The sequence below is a fragment of the Leptodactylus fuscus genome, chromosome 9 (assembly GCF_031893055.1).
Source record: "Leptodactylus fuscus isolate aLepFus1 chromosome 9, aLepFus1.hap2, whole genome shotgun sequence".
Lineage (NCBI taxonomy): Eukaryota > Metazoa > Chordata > Amphibia > Anura > Leptodactylidae > Leptodactylus > Leptodactylus fuscus.
In genome coordinates, this window is record NC_134273.1 from 34182597 (window position 1) to 34199937 (window position 17341).

The 17341-nt window shown below is 44.9% G+C and overlaps 1 protein-coding gene across 1 annotated transcript in view; it reads right to left on the reverse strand.

Moving 5' to 3' along the window:
* Positions 1 to 17341, reverse strand: part of LOC142217834 (uncharacterized) — a 123968-nt gene that overhangs the window by 46369 nt on the left and 60258 nt on the right. The window contains exons 20-25 of the mRNA XM_075286154.1: positions 13550 to 13673; positions 11641 to 11866; positions 6413 to 6539; positions 5247 to 5368; positions 1485 to 1536; positions 964 to 1047 (exon numbers count right to left, since the gene is read on the reverse strand). Of these exons, the coding sequence (XP_075142255.1) occupies positions 964 to 1047; positions 1485 to 1536; positions 5247 to 5368; positions 6413 to 6539; positions 11641 to 11866; positions 13550 to 13673 (735 nt within the window). The remainder of the gene's footprint in view (positions 1 to 963; positions 1048 to 1484; positions 1537 to 5246; positions 5369 to 6412; positions 6540 to 11640; positions 11867 to 13549; positions 13674 to 17341) is intronic.

Genomic DNA, 17341 nt, shown 5'->3' on the forward strand with positions numbered 1-17341 from the left:
GAGAGAGAGAGAGAGAGAGAGAGAGAGAGAGAGAGAGAGCGCAAGGCCAACTAATCTTAAACTGAGGTCCACTGATAGAGAAATAACATTCATCATTTTACCTAAGGTAGCCCCAAAGATTGATCCTCCTCCATGTTGTTTCTAAGACACTTGTCATTGATCATCGGAGCTAAGCAGAGTCGTAACAAGAAGTTCCTGAGCCCCTATACAAAATCTAGAGCCTCCTTTTACCATGTGCTAAGTATAATACAGGTCTCTTATTATGCCGTATTGAGGCCTGTAGGCCGCATAAGCCTCCAGGGTGCGGTAACTGCTACCTCTGCACCCCTTATAGCTCTGCCCCTGGGGCTGAGCAAACTAATGCGAGAAGAAATTAGATATTACAATTATTCTATGTGTGGATAATGGCCAGGCCATCACTGATCACTGATCTTTACTTACCATATTACATCAAGGAGGACATTAAAAATAAGTTAACCTTGTTATGACTAGTGTACCTCCAGTTATAAACAGGTGAATATAAGAAACTTTGCAATATATCTTATTAGGAGATCTGTCTTCTTCACCACTTTGTTTAGATTATATCTGTCTTGGTTCCGTATTCAGCATCACACATAGATCTCTGTGGAGGGGTAAGAAGGAGTCAGATTCTCCTTCTGTCTGATTTATTGATTTATTGCCTCATTTTGTGCTCTCATAGCCTCTTATCTACAACTTAGCAGTGTTAAAAAATCAAGAAATAGCAGAGTGTAACAGCAGCAATTATTTCAGGGTCTTTTCCTATCCCCCTCCCCTCTTCATAGATTAATATGAAGTAAGTGCCTGAAAAGTGGAGAAGAAAACATATTCTTTAATAACATTAGTTTCAGATATTAACCAGTACTATTTATTTATGAAAAGTTATATATCTGGAAGTGCACTGTAACTTTTTTATATAGCTCTTCACTATTATTATGAGCTCACCACAAACACTGATGAAGGCTTTCTGCGACCCTGGAACGTATGAGGATGGAAGCTCAAACTTCACTTTCTCTGATACAGAATTACCTGGATAAAAAAAATAATTTTTAGGTGTGTGTTTCCAATTCTTAAATTATCCCTCTGGTTTATTAAGATGTATTAAACAACTGATGAGCAATAATGCACAGAAAGATGAGACTGAACACAGACGGGGATTCATCAAAATTGTCTTAGGGGCAAATCTACAGCAGCCACAGGGGTGATTCAACCATCAAAGACAACTTGTGTGGTCATAAATTACATAGACATGACATGGGATATCGCACTGACCACTCTCACTTTTTGGAAATGTTGGAGGCCTGTGCAAAAATATCACTTGCAACTAAATAGTTGACTATTTTATGCCACTTTTGTAGTGTAATGTATTTGATAATTACCCCTCCCCAGTGAATATACAGGAAGAGGAGACTAAACCCACTGCACAGTAGGATAAGACACCTAAGGAGAGATGTTCAGAGGTTTACCATCACATATCAGCAGGGAGTTGTGCGTCTGCTCCACCACAGTCCCCTCGGGCTAAAAGAGAAAAAACTAAATTAGTCGTCTTTATGCTGTTATTGTTATGGTGGCCATTTTGAAAAAGTGAAGGGCCATTTTGCCATATTGGTTGCCATTTCTGGATTTTATTCTCAGATTCCTGTTGGCCTGTTCTATTGATACATCGATACCAACGTGATGACCTACCAAGAAGCTAATTCACAAGTGACAACCAATATGTCTGCATTCCCTCTTGATATGTGTTAAAAATGGCCACACTAGCTCAATAGAAAAATACCAGTAGCACACAATGACCGACATGTGGCTGATGCTGTCAGACATATTGATATATGAAAGTGGATGGCTCTTGTTTAAGGCTCTGTGCACATCTGCACTCCATAGACACATAGGGCAGGAGAGGGGCGACATGATGAAAACCCACCTCCTAATGTCATCATTAATATCTACTTATCTGTAGATGTGCACAGTGCCTTAGCATTCCAGCAGACCAGTCATGGCAACTAAATCAGTCATGACTAGAGATGAGCGAACACTAAAATGTTCGAGGTTCGAAATTCGATTCGAACAGCCGCTCACTGTTCGAGTGTTCGAATGGGTTTCGAACCCCATTATAGTCTATGGGGAACATAAACTCGTTAAGGGGGAAACCCAAATTCGTGTCTGGAGGGTCACCAAGTCCACTATGACACCCCAGGAAATGATACCAACACCCTGGAATGACACTGGGACAGCAGGGGAAGCATGTCTGGGGGCATAAAAGTCACTTTATTTCATGGAAATCCCTGTCAGTTTGCGATTTTCGCAAGCTAACTTTTCCCCATAGAAATGCATTGGCCAGTGCTGATTGGCCAGAGTACGGAACTCGACCAATCAGCGCTGGCTCTGCTGGAGGAGGCGGAGTCTAAGATCGCTCCACACCAGTCTCCATTCAGGTCCGACCTTAGACTCCGCCTCCTCCGGCAGAGCCAGCGCTGATTGGCCGAAGGCTGGCCAATGCATTCCTATGCGAATGCAGAGACTTAGCAGTGCTGAGTCAGTTTTGCTCAACTACACATCTGATGCACACTCGGCACTGCTACATCAGATGTAGCAATCTGATGTAGCAGAGCCGAGGGTGCACTAGAACCCCTGTGCAAACTCAGTTCACGCTAATAGAATGCATTGGCCAGCGCTGATTGGCCAATGCATTCTATTAGCCCGATGAAGTAGAGCTGAATGTGTGTGCTAAGCACACACATTCAGCACTGCTTCATCACGCCAATACAATGCATTAGCCAGTGCTGATTGGCCAGAGTACGGAATTCGGCCAATCAGCGCTGGCCAATGCATTCTATTAGCCCGATGAAGTAGAGCTGAATGTGTGTGCTAAGCACACACATTCAGCACTGCTTCATCACGCCAATACAATGCATTAGCCAGTGCTGATTGGCCAGAGTACGGAATTCGGCCAATCAGCGCTGGCCAATGCATTCTATTAGCCCGATGAAGTAGAGCTGAATGTGTGTGCTAAGCACACACATTCAGCACTGCTTCATCACGCCAATACAATGCATTAGCCAGTGCTGATTGGCCAGAGTACGGAATTCGGCCAATCAGCGCTGGCCAATGCATTCTATTAGCCCGATGAAGTAGAGCTGAATGTGTGTGCTAAGCACACACATTCAGCACTGCTTCATCACGCCAATACAATGCATTAGCCAGTGCTGATTGGCCAGAGTACGGAATTCGGCCAATCAGCGCTGGCTCTGCTGGAGGAGGCGGAGTCTAAGGTCGGACCTGAATGGAGACTGGTGTGGAGCGATATTAGACTCCGCCTCCTCCAGCAGAGCCAGCGCTGATTGGCCGAATTCCGTACTCTGGCCAATCAGCGCTGGCCAATGCATTCTATTAGCCCGATGAAGTAGAGCTGAATGTGTGTGCTAAGCACACACATTCAGCACTGCTTCATCACGCCAATACAATGCATTAGCCAGTGCTGATTGGCCAGAGTACGGAATTCGGCCAATCAGCGCTGGCTCTGCTGGAGGAGGCGGAGTCTAAGGTCGGACCTGAATGGAGACTGGTGTGGAGCGATCTTAGACTCCGCCTCCTCCAGCAGAGCCAGCGCTGATTGGCCGAATTCCGTACTCTGGCCAATCAGCGCTGGCCAATGCATTCTATTAGCCCGATGAAGTAGAGCTGAATGTGTGTGCTAAGCACACACATTCAGCACTGCTTCATCACGCCAATACAATGCATTAGCCAGTGCTGATTGGCCAGAGTACGGAACTCGACCAATCAGCGCTGGCTCTGCTGGAGGAGGCGGAGTCTAAGGTCGGACCTGAATGGAGACTGGTGTGGAGCGATCTTAGACTCCGCCTCCTCCAGCAGAGCCAGCGCTGATTGGCCGAATTCCGTACTCTGGCCAATCAGCACTGGCTAATGCATTGTATTGGCGTGATGAAGCAGTGCTGAATGTGTGTGCTTAGCACACACATTCAGCTCTACTTCATCGGGCTAATAGAATGCATTGGCCAATCAGCGCTGGCCAATGCATTCTATTAGCGTGAACTGAGTTTGCACAGGGGTTCTAGTGCACCCTCGGCTCTGCTACATCAGATTGCTACATCTGATGTAGCAGTGCCGAGTGTGCATCAGATGTGTAGTTGAGCAAAACTGACTCAGCACTGCTAAGTCTCTGCATTCGCATAGGAATGCATTGGCCAGCCTTCGGCCAATCAGCGCTGGCTCTGCCGGAGGAGGCGGAGTCTAAGGTCGGACCTGAATGGAGACTGGTGTGGAGCGATCTTAGACTCCGCCTCCTCCAGCAGAGCCAGCGCTGATTGGTCGAGTTCCGTACTCTGGCCAATCAGCGCTGGCCAATGCATTCTATTAGCCCGATGAAGTAGAGCTGAATGTGTGTGCTTAGCACACACATTCAGCTCTACTTCATCAGGCTAATAGAATACATTGGCCAATCAGCGCTGGCCAATGCATTCTATTAGCTTGATGAAGCAGAGTGTGCACAAGGGTTCAAGCGCACCCTCGGCTCTGATGTAGCAGAGCTGAGGGTGCACAAGGGTTCAAGTGCACCCTCGGCTCTCCTACATCAGAGCCGAGGGTGCGCTTGAACCCTTGTGCAGCCTCGGCTCTGCTACATCAGAGCCGAGGGTGCGCTTGAACCCTTGTGCACACTCTGCTTCATCAAGCTAATAGAATGCATTGGCCAGCACTGATTGGCCAGAGTACGGAATTCGGCCAATCAGCGCTGGCCAATGCATCCCTATGGGAAAAAGTTTATCTCACAAAAATCACAATTACACACCCGATAGAGCCCCAAAAAGTTATTTTTAATAACATTCCCCCCTAAATAAAGGTTATCCCTAGCTATCCCTGCCTGTACAGCTATCCCTGTCTCATAGTCACAAAGTTCACATTCTCATATGACCCGGATTTGAAATCCACTATTCGTCTAAAATGGAGGTCACCTGATTTCGGCAGCCAATGACTTTTTCCAATTTTTTTCAATGCCCCCGGTGTCGTAGTTCCTGTCCCACCTCCCCTGCGCTGTTATTGGTGCAAAAAAGGCGCCAGGGAAGGTGGGAGGGGAATAGAATTTTGGCGCACTTTACCACGCGGTGTTCGATTCGATTCGAACATGGCGAACACCCTGATATCCGATCGAACATGTGTTCGATAGAACACTGTTCGCTCATCTCTAGTCATGACCACCCCTCCCTGGTACTTACCACCACTAGCACAGACTGGATTACTACATCTCTTCCACCTTTTTTAGGGATCACTGTTTCTTTCTTCCCACACAGATTTCGACCTTTGATAGCTTCAGCAATGACGGTAATATTCATTTGTCCTGTGATATGAGCAGATCAAATATTATACAATCTTTATTGTAATATCTTGCTGTATGACACTCACTCTTACATGGGTGCTTGTAGGACGGCTACAAAATGGTCCACCATTCCCTTACATGAAGGGCACTAACTATACATGGACCCTACCACTATTCATTGAACTGGAAATACATTGTGGTTCCGTTATTGTGATATTCCTATGTACATTGCATTATGCTATATTCCAGGACTGGAAGGAGTCAATTGGCCAAACAATCAACTTCGAATCAGACTCCCCAATTTTTCCAAGACTTGGCAGCTATGGACAGACAATACTGCAAAGCTCCTTGAATTTCTATTAAGTTAAACTTGCAACAAAGTCAATACATCTAATTAATAATACGATATCAATAATTGTATAATACAATTCTAAATAATTCATTTTGAAGTCGGAACCTATACCTTTATCCAACCCCAACTCTACCCAAAACTGGCCCCAACTGTGACTGAACAACATTGACTCCAACTCCACTGACCCGCTATAGTGTGCTGCATACTGCCAGCAAAGCATTATGGCTAGGTAGTATTGCTATTGTAGTTAGGCATTCTCTTTAACTGTATTGCAACTTTAATTTTATATAATGGAGCAGAATTTATTCTGGGGGCCCATTCTACAGCTAAATGCTAATGCCCCCTCCCCCATTGACAAATTCCTAAAACTGCACTGATATTTTTTTCCAGTATTAGTCTGCCCTTGTCTTGAACTATTTGTGTTCTATGTTTCTCCGTAGCCTGCTGACCTGCTCTTCCCTTAGGGCCCTCTTAGCTCTATAAGCAAGATGGAGGAAAACCAAAGGATTCACATAATTCTCAACCTCCCTGTGGGTAAAGTTCTGGAGCTGACACCTACATTGTTTTGTATTCTTCCAACCTCCTTAAGTCAAGAACCGCTCGGCCACTCAAGTGTATTTGAAGAATCACACCATTAGAAATGGTGTGGTAAATGGAATAGATTATAAAGTAGGATAAGCTGTGTGGATTTCATGGAACACCTGTATCCTTACCTAATATAGTTGGCGTCACATCCCAAGAAACTGTCCTTTTCATTCCTCCAGGGAGGCAGAGGGAGAGCTCACTGATACTGGTCTCCTTAATTTTAAATTGGTCAGAAGATGGTAGAAAGGCTGAGATCTGAGGGAGAAGCAACAACACTATATATACATATATATACACACACACACATATTGAAAGTAAAGTACACCCTCCTCAACAGTGAAATAACAACACCAAGAAGGAAAAGTCTTGGAATTATGGAAATCATAGGATTGATAGACATATTAGTCATATGCAAATGATATAAAATAATATATAAAATACTCAAAACATCTTGATTTATTCAGTGTTGAGTGATATATGTGCAGAAATGTATGTACTTACACGCCTTGGCATGCTATCATTGAGGCTATTAATGGTTCCATAACTAAATCAATGTAACGCTAAATATATTAGTGTACCTGAAATATAAACTAGAGCCATCCACTGTCGACACTGTTTTCGACCCTTGGCTTGTGACATCCGATTTCACTTGCCATACAGAATGGATCACTACTAGAGATGAGCGAACACTAAAATGTTCGAGGTTCGAAATTCGATTCGAACAGCCGCTCACTGTTCGAGTGTTCGAATGGGTTTCGAACCCCATTATAGTCTATGGGGAACATAAACTCGTTAAGGGGGAAACCCAAATTCGTGTCTGGAGGGTCACCAAGTCCACTATGACACCCCAGGAAATGATACCAACACCCTGGAATGACACTGGGACAGCAGGGGAAGCATGTCTGGGGGCATAAAAGTCACTTTATTTCATGGAAATCCCTGTCAGTTTGCGATTTTCGCAAGCTAACTTTTCCCCATAGAAATGCATTGGCCAGTGCTGATTGGCCAGAGTACGGAACTCGACCAATCAGCGCTGGCTCTGCTGGAGGAGGCGGAGTCTAAGATAGCTCCACACCAGTCTCCATTCAGGTCCGACCTTAGACTCCGCCTCCTCCGGCAGAGCCAGCGCTGATTGGCCGAAGGCTGGCCAATGCATTCCTATGCGAATGCAGACTTAGCAGTGCTGAGTCAGTTTTGCTCAACTACACATCTGATGCACACTCGGCACTGCTACATCAGATGTAGCAATCTGATGTAGCAGAGCCGAGGGTGCACTAGAACCCCTGTGCAAACTCAGTTCACGCTAATAGAATGCATTGGCCAGCGCTGATTGGCCAATGCATTCTATTAGCCCGATGAAGTAGAGCTGAATGTGTGTGCTAAGCACACACATTCAGCACTGCTTCATCAAGCCAATACAATGCATTAGCCAGTGCTGATTGGCCAGAGTACGGAATTCGGCCAATCAGCGCTGGCCAATGCATTCTATTAGCCCGATGAAGTAGAGCTGAATGTGTGTGCTAAGCACACACATTCAGCACTGCTTCATCAAGCCAATACAATGCATTAGCCAGTGCTGATTGGCCAGAGTACGGAATTCGGCCAATCAGCGCTGGCTCTGCTGGAGGAGGCGGAGTCTAAGATAGCTCCACACCAGTCTCCATTCAGGTCCGACCTTAGACTCCGCCTCCTCCGGCAGAGCCAGCGCTGATTGGCCGAAGGCTGGCCAATGCATTCCTATGCGAATGCAGACTTAGCAGTGCTGAGTCAGTTTTGCTCAACTACACATCTGATGCACACTCGGCACTGCTACATCAGATGTAGCAATCTGATGTAGCAGAGCCGAGGGTGCACTAGAACCCCTGTGCAAACTCAGTTCACGCTAATAGAATGCATTGGCCAGCGCTGATTGGCCAATGCATTCTATTAGCCCGATGAAGTAGAGCTGAATGTGTGTGCTAAGCACACACATTCAGCACTGCTTCATCAAGCCAATACAATGCATTAGCCAGTGCTGATTGGCCAGAGTACGGAATTCGGCCAATCAGCGCTGGCTCTGCTGGAGGAGGCGGAGTCTAAGGTCGCTCCACACCAGTCTCCATTCAGGTCCGACCTTAGACTCCGCCTCCTCCGGCAGAGCCAGCGCTGATTGGCCGAAGGCTGGCCAATGCATTCCTATGCGAATGCAGACTTAGCAGTGCTGAGTCAGTTTTGCTCAACTACACATCTGATGCACACTCGGCACTGCTACATCAGATGTAGCAATCTGATGTAGCAGAGCCGAGGGTGCACTAGAACCCCTGTGCAAACTCAGTTCACGCTAATAGAATGCATTGGCCAGCGCTGATTGGCTAATGCATTCTATTAGCCCGATGAAGTAGAGCTGAATGTGTGTGCTAAGCACACACATTCAGCACTGCTTCATCAAGCCAATACAATGCATTAGCCAGTGCTGATTGGCCAGAGTACGGAATTCGGCCAATCAGCGCTGGCTCTGCTGGAGGAGGCGGAGTCTAAGGTCGGACCTGAATGGAGACTGGTGTGGAGCGACCTTAGACTCCGCCTCCTCCAGCAGAGCCAGCGCTGATTGGCCGAATTCCGTACTCTGGCCAATCAGCACTGGCTAATGCATTGTATTGGCGTGATGAAGCAGTGCTGAATGTGTGTGCTTAGCACACACATTCAGCTCTACTTCATCGGGCTAATAGAATGCATTGGCCAGCGCTGATTGGCCGAATTCCGTACTCTGGCCAATCAGTGCTGGCCAATGCATTCTATTAGCTTGATGAAGCAGAGTGTGCACAAGGGTTCAAGCGCACCCTCGGCTCTGATGTAGCAGAGCCGCGGCTGCACAAGGGTTCAAGCGCACCCTCGGCTCTGATGTAGGAGAGCCGAGGGTGCACTTGAACCCTTGTGCAGCCTCGGCTCTGCTACATCAGAGCCGAGGGTGCGCTTGAACCCTTGTGCACACTCTGCTTCATCAAGCTAATAGAATGCATTGGCCAGCGCTGATTGGCCAATGTATTCTATTAGCCTGATGAAGTAGAGCTGAATGTGTGTGCTAAGCACACACATTCAGCTCTACTTCATCGGGCTAATAGAATGCATTGGCCAGCGCTGATTGGCCAGAGTACGGAACTCGACCAATCAGCGCTGGCTCTGCTGGAGGAGGCGGAGTCTAAGATCGCTCCACACCAGTCTCCATTCAGGTCCGACCTTAGACTCCGCCTCCTCCAGCAGAGCCAGCGCTGATTGGCCGAATTCCGTACTCTGGCCAATCAGCACTGGCTAATGCATTGTATTGGCGTGATGAAGCAGTGCTGAATGTGTGTGCTTAGCACACACATTCAGCTCTACTTCATCGGGCTAATAGAATGCATTGGCCAATCAGCGCTGGCCAATGCATTCTATTAGCGTGAACTGAGTTTGCACAGGGGTTCTAGTGCACCCTCGGCTCTGCTACATCAGATTGCTACATCTGATGTAGCAGTGCCGAGTGTGCATCAGATGTGTAGTTGAGCAAAACTGACTCAGCACTGCTAAGTCTCTGCATTCGCATAGGAATGCATTGGCCAGCCTTCGGCCAATCAGCGCTGGCTCTGCCGGAGGAGGCGGAGTCTAAGGTCGGACCTGAATGGAGACTGGTGTGGAGCGATCTTAGACTCCGCCTCCTCCAGCAGAGCCAGCGCTGATTGGTCGAGTTCCGTACTCTGGCCAATCAGCGCTGGCCAATGCATTCTATTAGCCCGATGAAGTAGAGCTGAATGTGTGTGCTTAGCACACACATTCAGCTCTACTTCATCAGGCTAATAGAATACATTGGCCAATCAGCGCTGGCCAATGCATTCTATTAGCTTGATGAAGCAGAGTGTGCACAAGGGTTCAAGCGCACCCTCGGCTCTGATGTAGCAGAGCTGAGGGTGCACAAGGGTTCAAGTGCACCCTCGGCTCTCCTACATCAGAGCCGAGGGTGCGCTTGAACCCTTGTGCAGCCTCGGCTCTGCTACATCAGAGCCGAGGGTGCGCTTGAACCCTTGTGCACACTCTGCTTCATCAAGCTAATAGAATGCATTGGCCAGCACTGATTGGCCAGAGTACGGAATTCGGCCAATCAGCGCTGGCCAATGCATCCCTATGGGAAAAAGTTTATCTCACAAAAATCACAATTACACACCCGATAGAGCCCCAAAAAGTTATTTTTAATAACATTCCCCCCTAAATAAAGGTTATCCCTAGCTATCCCTGCCTGTACAGCTATCCCTGTCTCATAGTCACAAAGTTCACATTCTCATATGACCCGGATTTGAAATCCACTATTCGTCTAAAATGGAGGTCACCTGATTTCGGCAGCCAATGACTTTTTCCAATTTTTTTCAATGCCCCCAGTGTCGTAGTTCCTGTCCCACCTCCCCTGCGCTGTTATTGGTGCAAAAAAGGCGCCAGGGAAGGTGGGAGGGGAATCGAATTTTGGCGCACTTTACCACGTGGTGTTCGATTCGATTCGAACATGGCGAACACCCTGATATCCGATCGAACATGTGTTCGATAGAACACTGTTCGCTCATCTCTAATCACTACACTCCATTTTTTCAATCAGATGATTCATTCATGCAGAGGTTCGCCTATACGCACCACTTTCTATCATCCCAGTTCTTTGTTGTTCTCCCAACCAACTGGACATGTAACAGTAAACAGTGCTGACATCTCAGCCTCGACATGTAGTGATAAACCAATGTCTATCAGATCATGGATTCTGTCCCTTTCAGTTTGCGAAAAGTAATGAGAACTCGCTCATGGACAAATAAGAGGCATCACACAATCATCCCACACCACTTGATCACATTTTTGAGATTTCAGGTGGCTAAAAAACCTTCACTCTGGCTTTTATGCCTCACCCACATGCCATAGACTTGAGTCAAGTGCCTGAAAATTTGATCATTTGCAGATCTAAGCAATACCTGCAACTTCCTCGATCTACATAACCCCCTTGGTGATGCAATTTCAATGTTAAGAAGAGTAAATGGAGGGAATACAATATTGTACATTATAACCTGAAGGGGGTATAGTAGGAGAGCACAACATTGTATATTATAGTATGGAGGGGGTACAGTAAGAGAGTACACTATTGTATATTATAATGTGGAGAGGATATAGTAGGGGGGTACAGTACTGTAAATTATCATTTGAAGGGGTATAGTAAAGGGTGTAGTATTATCAGCTTTCAGGAAAATTTTGTACAAGTAATATACATTAATGTAAATCAAGAGAAGTAGGAGATGAAATCATTTCATAGATTCAAGATCCACATTATGTTTAAAGTTTCAAAGTCTCAAAGTTTGTACAGCAGAACATTTACCTCCATTGGGTCAGTCATGTAGTTGAAGATTGACGCTTTGAGTGGGAAGCTCTCTCCTCGCTTTACTGAGTAAGGAATCACGAGGTGCACAAAGAAAGGCTGGAAGACTTTGAGGGAAACTGGGGAAGAGAGACCTAAACCTCCAGGTCCAGCACAGAACATCTGGGTGCTCCACTCTGTAATGGTGTCTGGGGCAGACATTGAGACCTCAGCAGAACCAGAGGCACTGCACACAATGCAAGGAAATAAGGTAAGAACATGACGACCCACAATTATGCCTTGGTCTAATGACACAAAGCGACCTGAGTCCTCAGTAGGAAGGTCTAGTGACAGAGATATTGTAGCTAATCCCACTTTATTCCGAGGGCTCTTTTCCTAAAACAAGGTTGGAGCCATCATAGCAGAAAAGTCTAACTGATATAAGGTAGGATGATATAACTAGCTCCATCTCCTGCTAAAGTACCACACCGAGTTTCCTATTAACTTTAAGGCTGAGGCCATATGTTGTGCAAAAGCTTCTTGTTTTGTTGCAGATTTTGCAATGGTTTTGCTGAGCCAAGAAACTAAGACTACCTAATTTTTATTCAGTGCAAAGTTACACTAGACAGTCTTAATAGCACCAGATTATTCAAACTGTTTGATGCTGTTTGAAAATTTGGTGTACTTTACCACTGTGTAGTCTAACTTTACACCACTTACCAGTTGGCTTAGTTTTTGACAAAATTTAGGTGCAACTTCAAAATGTTTTGCACAAATTCTGGCTCTCAGTTTAGTATATTAAGCCACTACCCCCACATGTCTCATGTGGCACAGAAAGTCTCTAAACTCATAGACAATGAGGTGCAATACATGTACAAAAGGGTTTTTTTGGGGCACACACTACACCAGAATTCTTAGTTTATTTGACCCAGTATGTACAGTAGCTGAAGCTCAGTCTTCTCTATGAATTGCATGGGATATCCCCAACCTGGTTATGAATTGCATGGGATATCCCCATCCTGGTTGTGGGAATTGCATGGGATATCCCCATCCTGGTTGTGGGAATTGCATGGGATATCCCCATCCTGGTTGGATCATTTCAGTCTGCCCTGCCATCTGATCTTGCCTATGAACCATAGCCAGGATTCTGTGTTGGTCTATCCACTTAGTACAAATGAAGAAGACATTACATGGTTTTGTAGGACAGACCAGCCGAGGTGGTTTTTGGGTACAAGTTTTCAATAACGTTTCATCTACATGACAGAGTGTACAGCCAAGTTGAGGGCTGAGTTTATCACAGAATACAGCCAGATGACACTCGGAGTGACATCCTAGTGTCATCCAAGTGCATTCTGTGATACATTCAAGTCTATGGGGCTTCCAAATCCATTCTGTTCATATAACACAGAGCAAAATAGGACCTATTCTGTAATCATCCGTGTTACGGAATAGAATGGATACAGAAGCCCCATAGATATGAATGAATAACAGAATGATAAACACAGCCCCCAACTCAGAAGCAGAAGCAGACACAGTTGTGTGCATGGACCCTAAACGTACCAGTATCCCTTGCACTGGGCTTAGTGAATTAAGTTGTTTAGAAGCTACCAGTCTAGGAAGTGCACCTTCTTTCTGCTATAAGCTACTTTCACTCTCTCTTTCTATTTTTCTTAACTCTTGTTCTGTGCAAGTTGTTTTTATGAAAGTTTTACCATCCCAGCAGGTGAAGTACTCCTTGCCAAAATGTGTTCAAACTCCCACATACAAATAGTTATAAGGCATTTAGATAACAGAATACATCTAGTATGTTATATACGAGGCCATTTATGGGTTCTTATATTTGGGTGTCCCCGATCAAGGTCAAAAACAAAGAACAATAAATGTGGGATACCATTTAGATAAGGGAACTGTTGAGATTTACAATACTTACGACACTCCCTTCAGTTCAAAAAGCCAAGTTTCTGGGAAATAAGTGCGAGGTTCTGAACTGCTTCCGCCATCACTACTGCCATTAGGAGGAGCATCAGCAGACCTCATGCTAGTAGGAGCTGCAGCTAAATGAATACAGAAGAATCAGTCACCAAAGGGAAAATACATGATCAGCATAAAGATTGTAGTGTAAGAAGGATATATCAGGATAGTCAGGATATAAGATGAAGTGTAGAGGAAATATCAGAACAGTATATACAGTCCTATGAAAAAGTTTGGGCACCCCTATTAATCTTAATCATTTTTAGTTCTAAATATTTTGGTGTTTGCAGCAACCATTTCAGTTTGATATATCTAATAACTGATGGACACAGTAATATTTCAGGAGTGAAATGAGGTTTATTGTACTAACAGAAAATGTGCAACATGCATTAAACCAAAATTTGACCGGTGCAAAAGTATGGGCACCCTTATCATTTTATTGATTTGAATACTCCTAACTACTTTTTACTGACTTACTGAAGCACAAAATTGTTTTTGTAACCTCACTGATTTTTGAACTTCATAGCCAGATCTATCCAATCATGAGAAAAGGTATTTAAGGTGGCCAATTGCAAGTTGTTCTCCTATTTGAATCTCCTCTGAAGAGTGGCATCATGGGCTACTCAAAACAACTCTCAAATGATCTGAAAACAAAGATTGTTCAACATAGTTGTTCAGGGGAAGGATACAAAAAGTTGTCTCAGAGATTTAACCTGTCAGTTTCCACTGTGAGGAACATAGTAAGGAAATGGAAGACCATAGGGACAGTTCTTGTTAAGCCCAGAAGTGGCAGGCCAAGAAAAATATCAGAAAGGCAGAGAAGGAGAATGGTGAGAACAGTGAAAGACAATCCACAGACCACCTCCAAAGAGCTGCAGCATCATCTTGCTGCAGATGGTGTCACTGTGCATCGGTCAACAATACAGCACACTTTGCACAAGGAGAAGCTGTATGGTTGAGTGATGAGAAAGAAGCCGTTTCTGAAAGCATGCCACAAACAGAGTCGCCTGAGGTATGCAAAAGCACATTTGGATAAGCCAGCTTCATTTTGGAAGAAGGTCCTGTGGACTGATGAAAGATTGAGTTGTTTGGTCATACAAAAAGGCGTTATGCATGGAGTCCAAAAAAAAACAGCATTCCAAGAAAAACACTTGCTACCCACTGTAATATTTGGTGTAGGTTCCATCATGCTTTGGGGCTGTGTGGCCAATGCCGGCACCGGGAATCTTGTTAAAGTTGAGGGTCACATGAATTCTACTCAGTATCAGCAGATTCTTGAGAATAATGTTCAAGAATCAGTGACGAAGTTGAAGTTATGCCGGAGATGGATATGTCAGCAAGACAATAATCCAAAACACCGCTCCAAATCGACTCAGGCATTCATGCAGAGGAACAATTACAATGTTCTGGAATGGTCATCCCAGTCCCCAGACCTGAATATCATTGAACATCTGTGGGATGATTTGAAGCGGGCTGTCCATTCTAGGCGACCATCAAACTTAACTGAACTTGAATTGTTTTGTAAAGAGGAATGGTCCAAAATACCTTCATCCAGGATCCAGGAACTGATTAAAAGCTACAGGAAGCGACTAGAGGCTGTTATCTTTGCAAAAGGAAGATCTACTAAATATTAATGTCACTTTTCTGTTGAGGTGCCCATACTTTTGCACTGGTCAAATTTTGGTTTATTGCATAGTGCACATTTTCTGTTAGTACAATAAACCTCATTTCACTCCTGAAATATTACTGTGTCCATCAGTTATTAGATATATCAAACTGAAATGGCTGTTGCAAACACCAAAATATTTAGGCCGGGTTCACACGGAGTTACGTGCCGCGAGATTTGGCACGTAGACGCCGCGTGACCCTTTGCGTGCCGTACACGCTCCCATTCATTTCAATGGGAGCGGGGAGCGTATGCGCCGCGCTAGTTTGCGGCCGTGAATAAATGCACGGCCGCAAACTAGCGCGGCGCATACGCTCCCCGCTCCCATTGAAATGAATGGGAGCGTGTACGGCACGCAAAGGGTCACGCGGCGTCTACGTGCCAAATCTCGCGGCACGTAACTCCGTGTGAACCCGGCCTTAGAACTAAAAATGATTAAGATTAATAGGGGTGCCCAAACTTTTTCATAGGACTGTAGAATGTAGTGTGGAGGATAGGTCAGAATAGTCAAAAAAAAGAAAGTAATATGGAGGAAATATCAGGACAGTATATAGAATGTAGTGTGGACGATAGGTCAGAATAGTCAAAATAAAGAAAGTAGTATGGGGAAAATATCAGGACAGTATATAGAATATAGTGTGGAGGATAGGTCAGAATAGTCAGAATAAAGAAAGTAGTATAGAGAAAATATCAGGATAGTATATAGAATGTAGTGTGTGGGATAAATCAGAATAGTCAGAATAAAGAAAGTAATATGGAAGAAATATCAGGACAGTATATAGAATGTAGTGTGTGGGATATATCAGAATAGTCAGAATAAAGTAGTATGGAGGAAATATCAGGACAGTATATAGAATGCAATATGGGCAATGTATCAGGAGAGTTAGTATACAGAATATGATGTATGGAACATTTATCAGGGCAATTAATATATTGAGTGTAGTGGAGACTTTCTGGACAATGTATACAATGTAGTGTGGGTAATATATCAGGACAGGCAGTACATATAGTACACCAGACTGTAGCGTGGAGAATATATCAAGGTGGTCAGTAAATGGAATGTAGTGGGCAGGATATATTAAGGCAGTATGTACATAGAATGTAGTATGTAGAAGATATATGGGTATATAGAATATATTATGGTAGATATATCAGGATGGTCATTATTTAGAATGCAAAATAGAGGATACCTGAGAAGGGTCAGTATATAAATCTAGTGCTGAGGATATATCAGGAGAGTCATTATATAAAGATTAGAATAGAGAATATATCAGCAGGGTCAGTATATGGAATGGAATGTGGGCAATGTACCAGGAGGGTCAGTAAATAGAATGTAATATATGTCAGCAGGGCCAGTAGTATATAAAATGTAATGTGTGGAGGATATATCAGAAACAGGGTCGGACTGGCCCACTAGGCGACCGGTCAATCCCCCGGTGGGCCCCGTACCTTTAGTGGGCCCAACCAGGCTACCACTGTATTTTTTTAATAGGCGGTGGAGGTACGGTAAGGCAAGGGCCGCACCTCTAATGAGGTGAGGTGAGGTGGCGGCCTCAGGTGGCACTCTGGAGAGGGCGGCAGCCCCAGCAACCAGCTTCTTTTTTTAAAACTTTTTTTTTCTTCTAAACTAGCGCAGGAGAGGCTGCTCTTGAAACAACCTGAGCCGTCCTCTCCTGCGCTGGTTTAGACTTTTGCATCTCAGCACAGATAGCGTTATTATGCCTCCTGCGCTGATACGAAGACATCTTACTGCCGGGGAAGTGAAGAGGCGGCAGCAGCAGTGAGGTCGGTAAGTAAATAATTGTATTTTTTGTTTTATAATAGGCCGCTACCTGCTGGAGTATCCCCAGCAGGTAGCGGCCCATTTACCTACCTCCCTGGGTCTGCTCACTGCCGCCCCCACTTCCCCTTCTACTATAGGCGGTGGAGTGCACCAGTGAGCAGGCCCAAGCCCAGCCCGCGATCCCACTACCGCTATTAATATACCGTCATTGTAGACGGTGGAAATATCATAAAACAAATGGAGGAGAAATAATAATAACAATAATAATAATAATTACTATTATCTAGTTTATGGGTTTTACT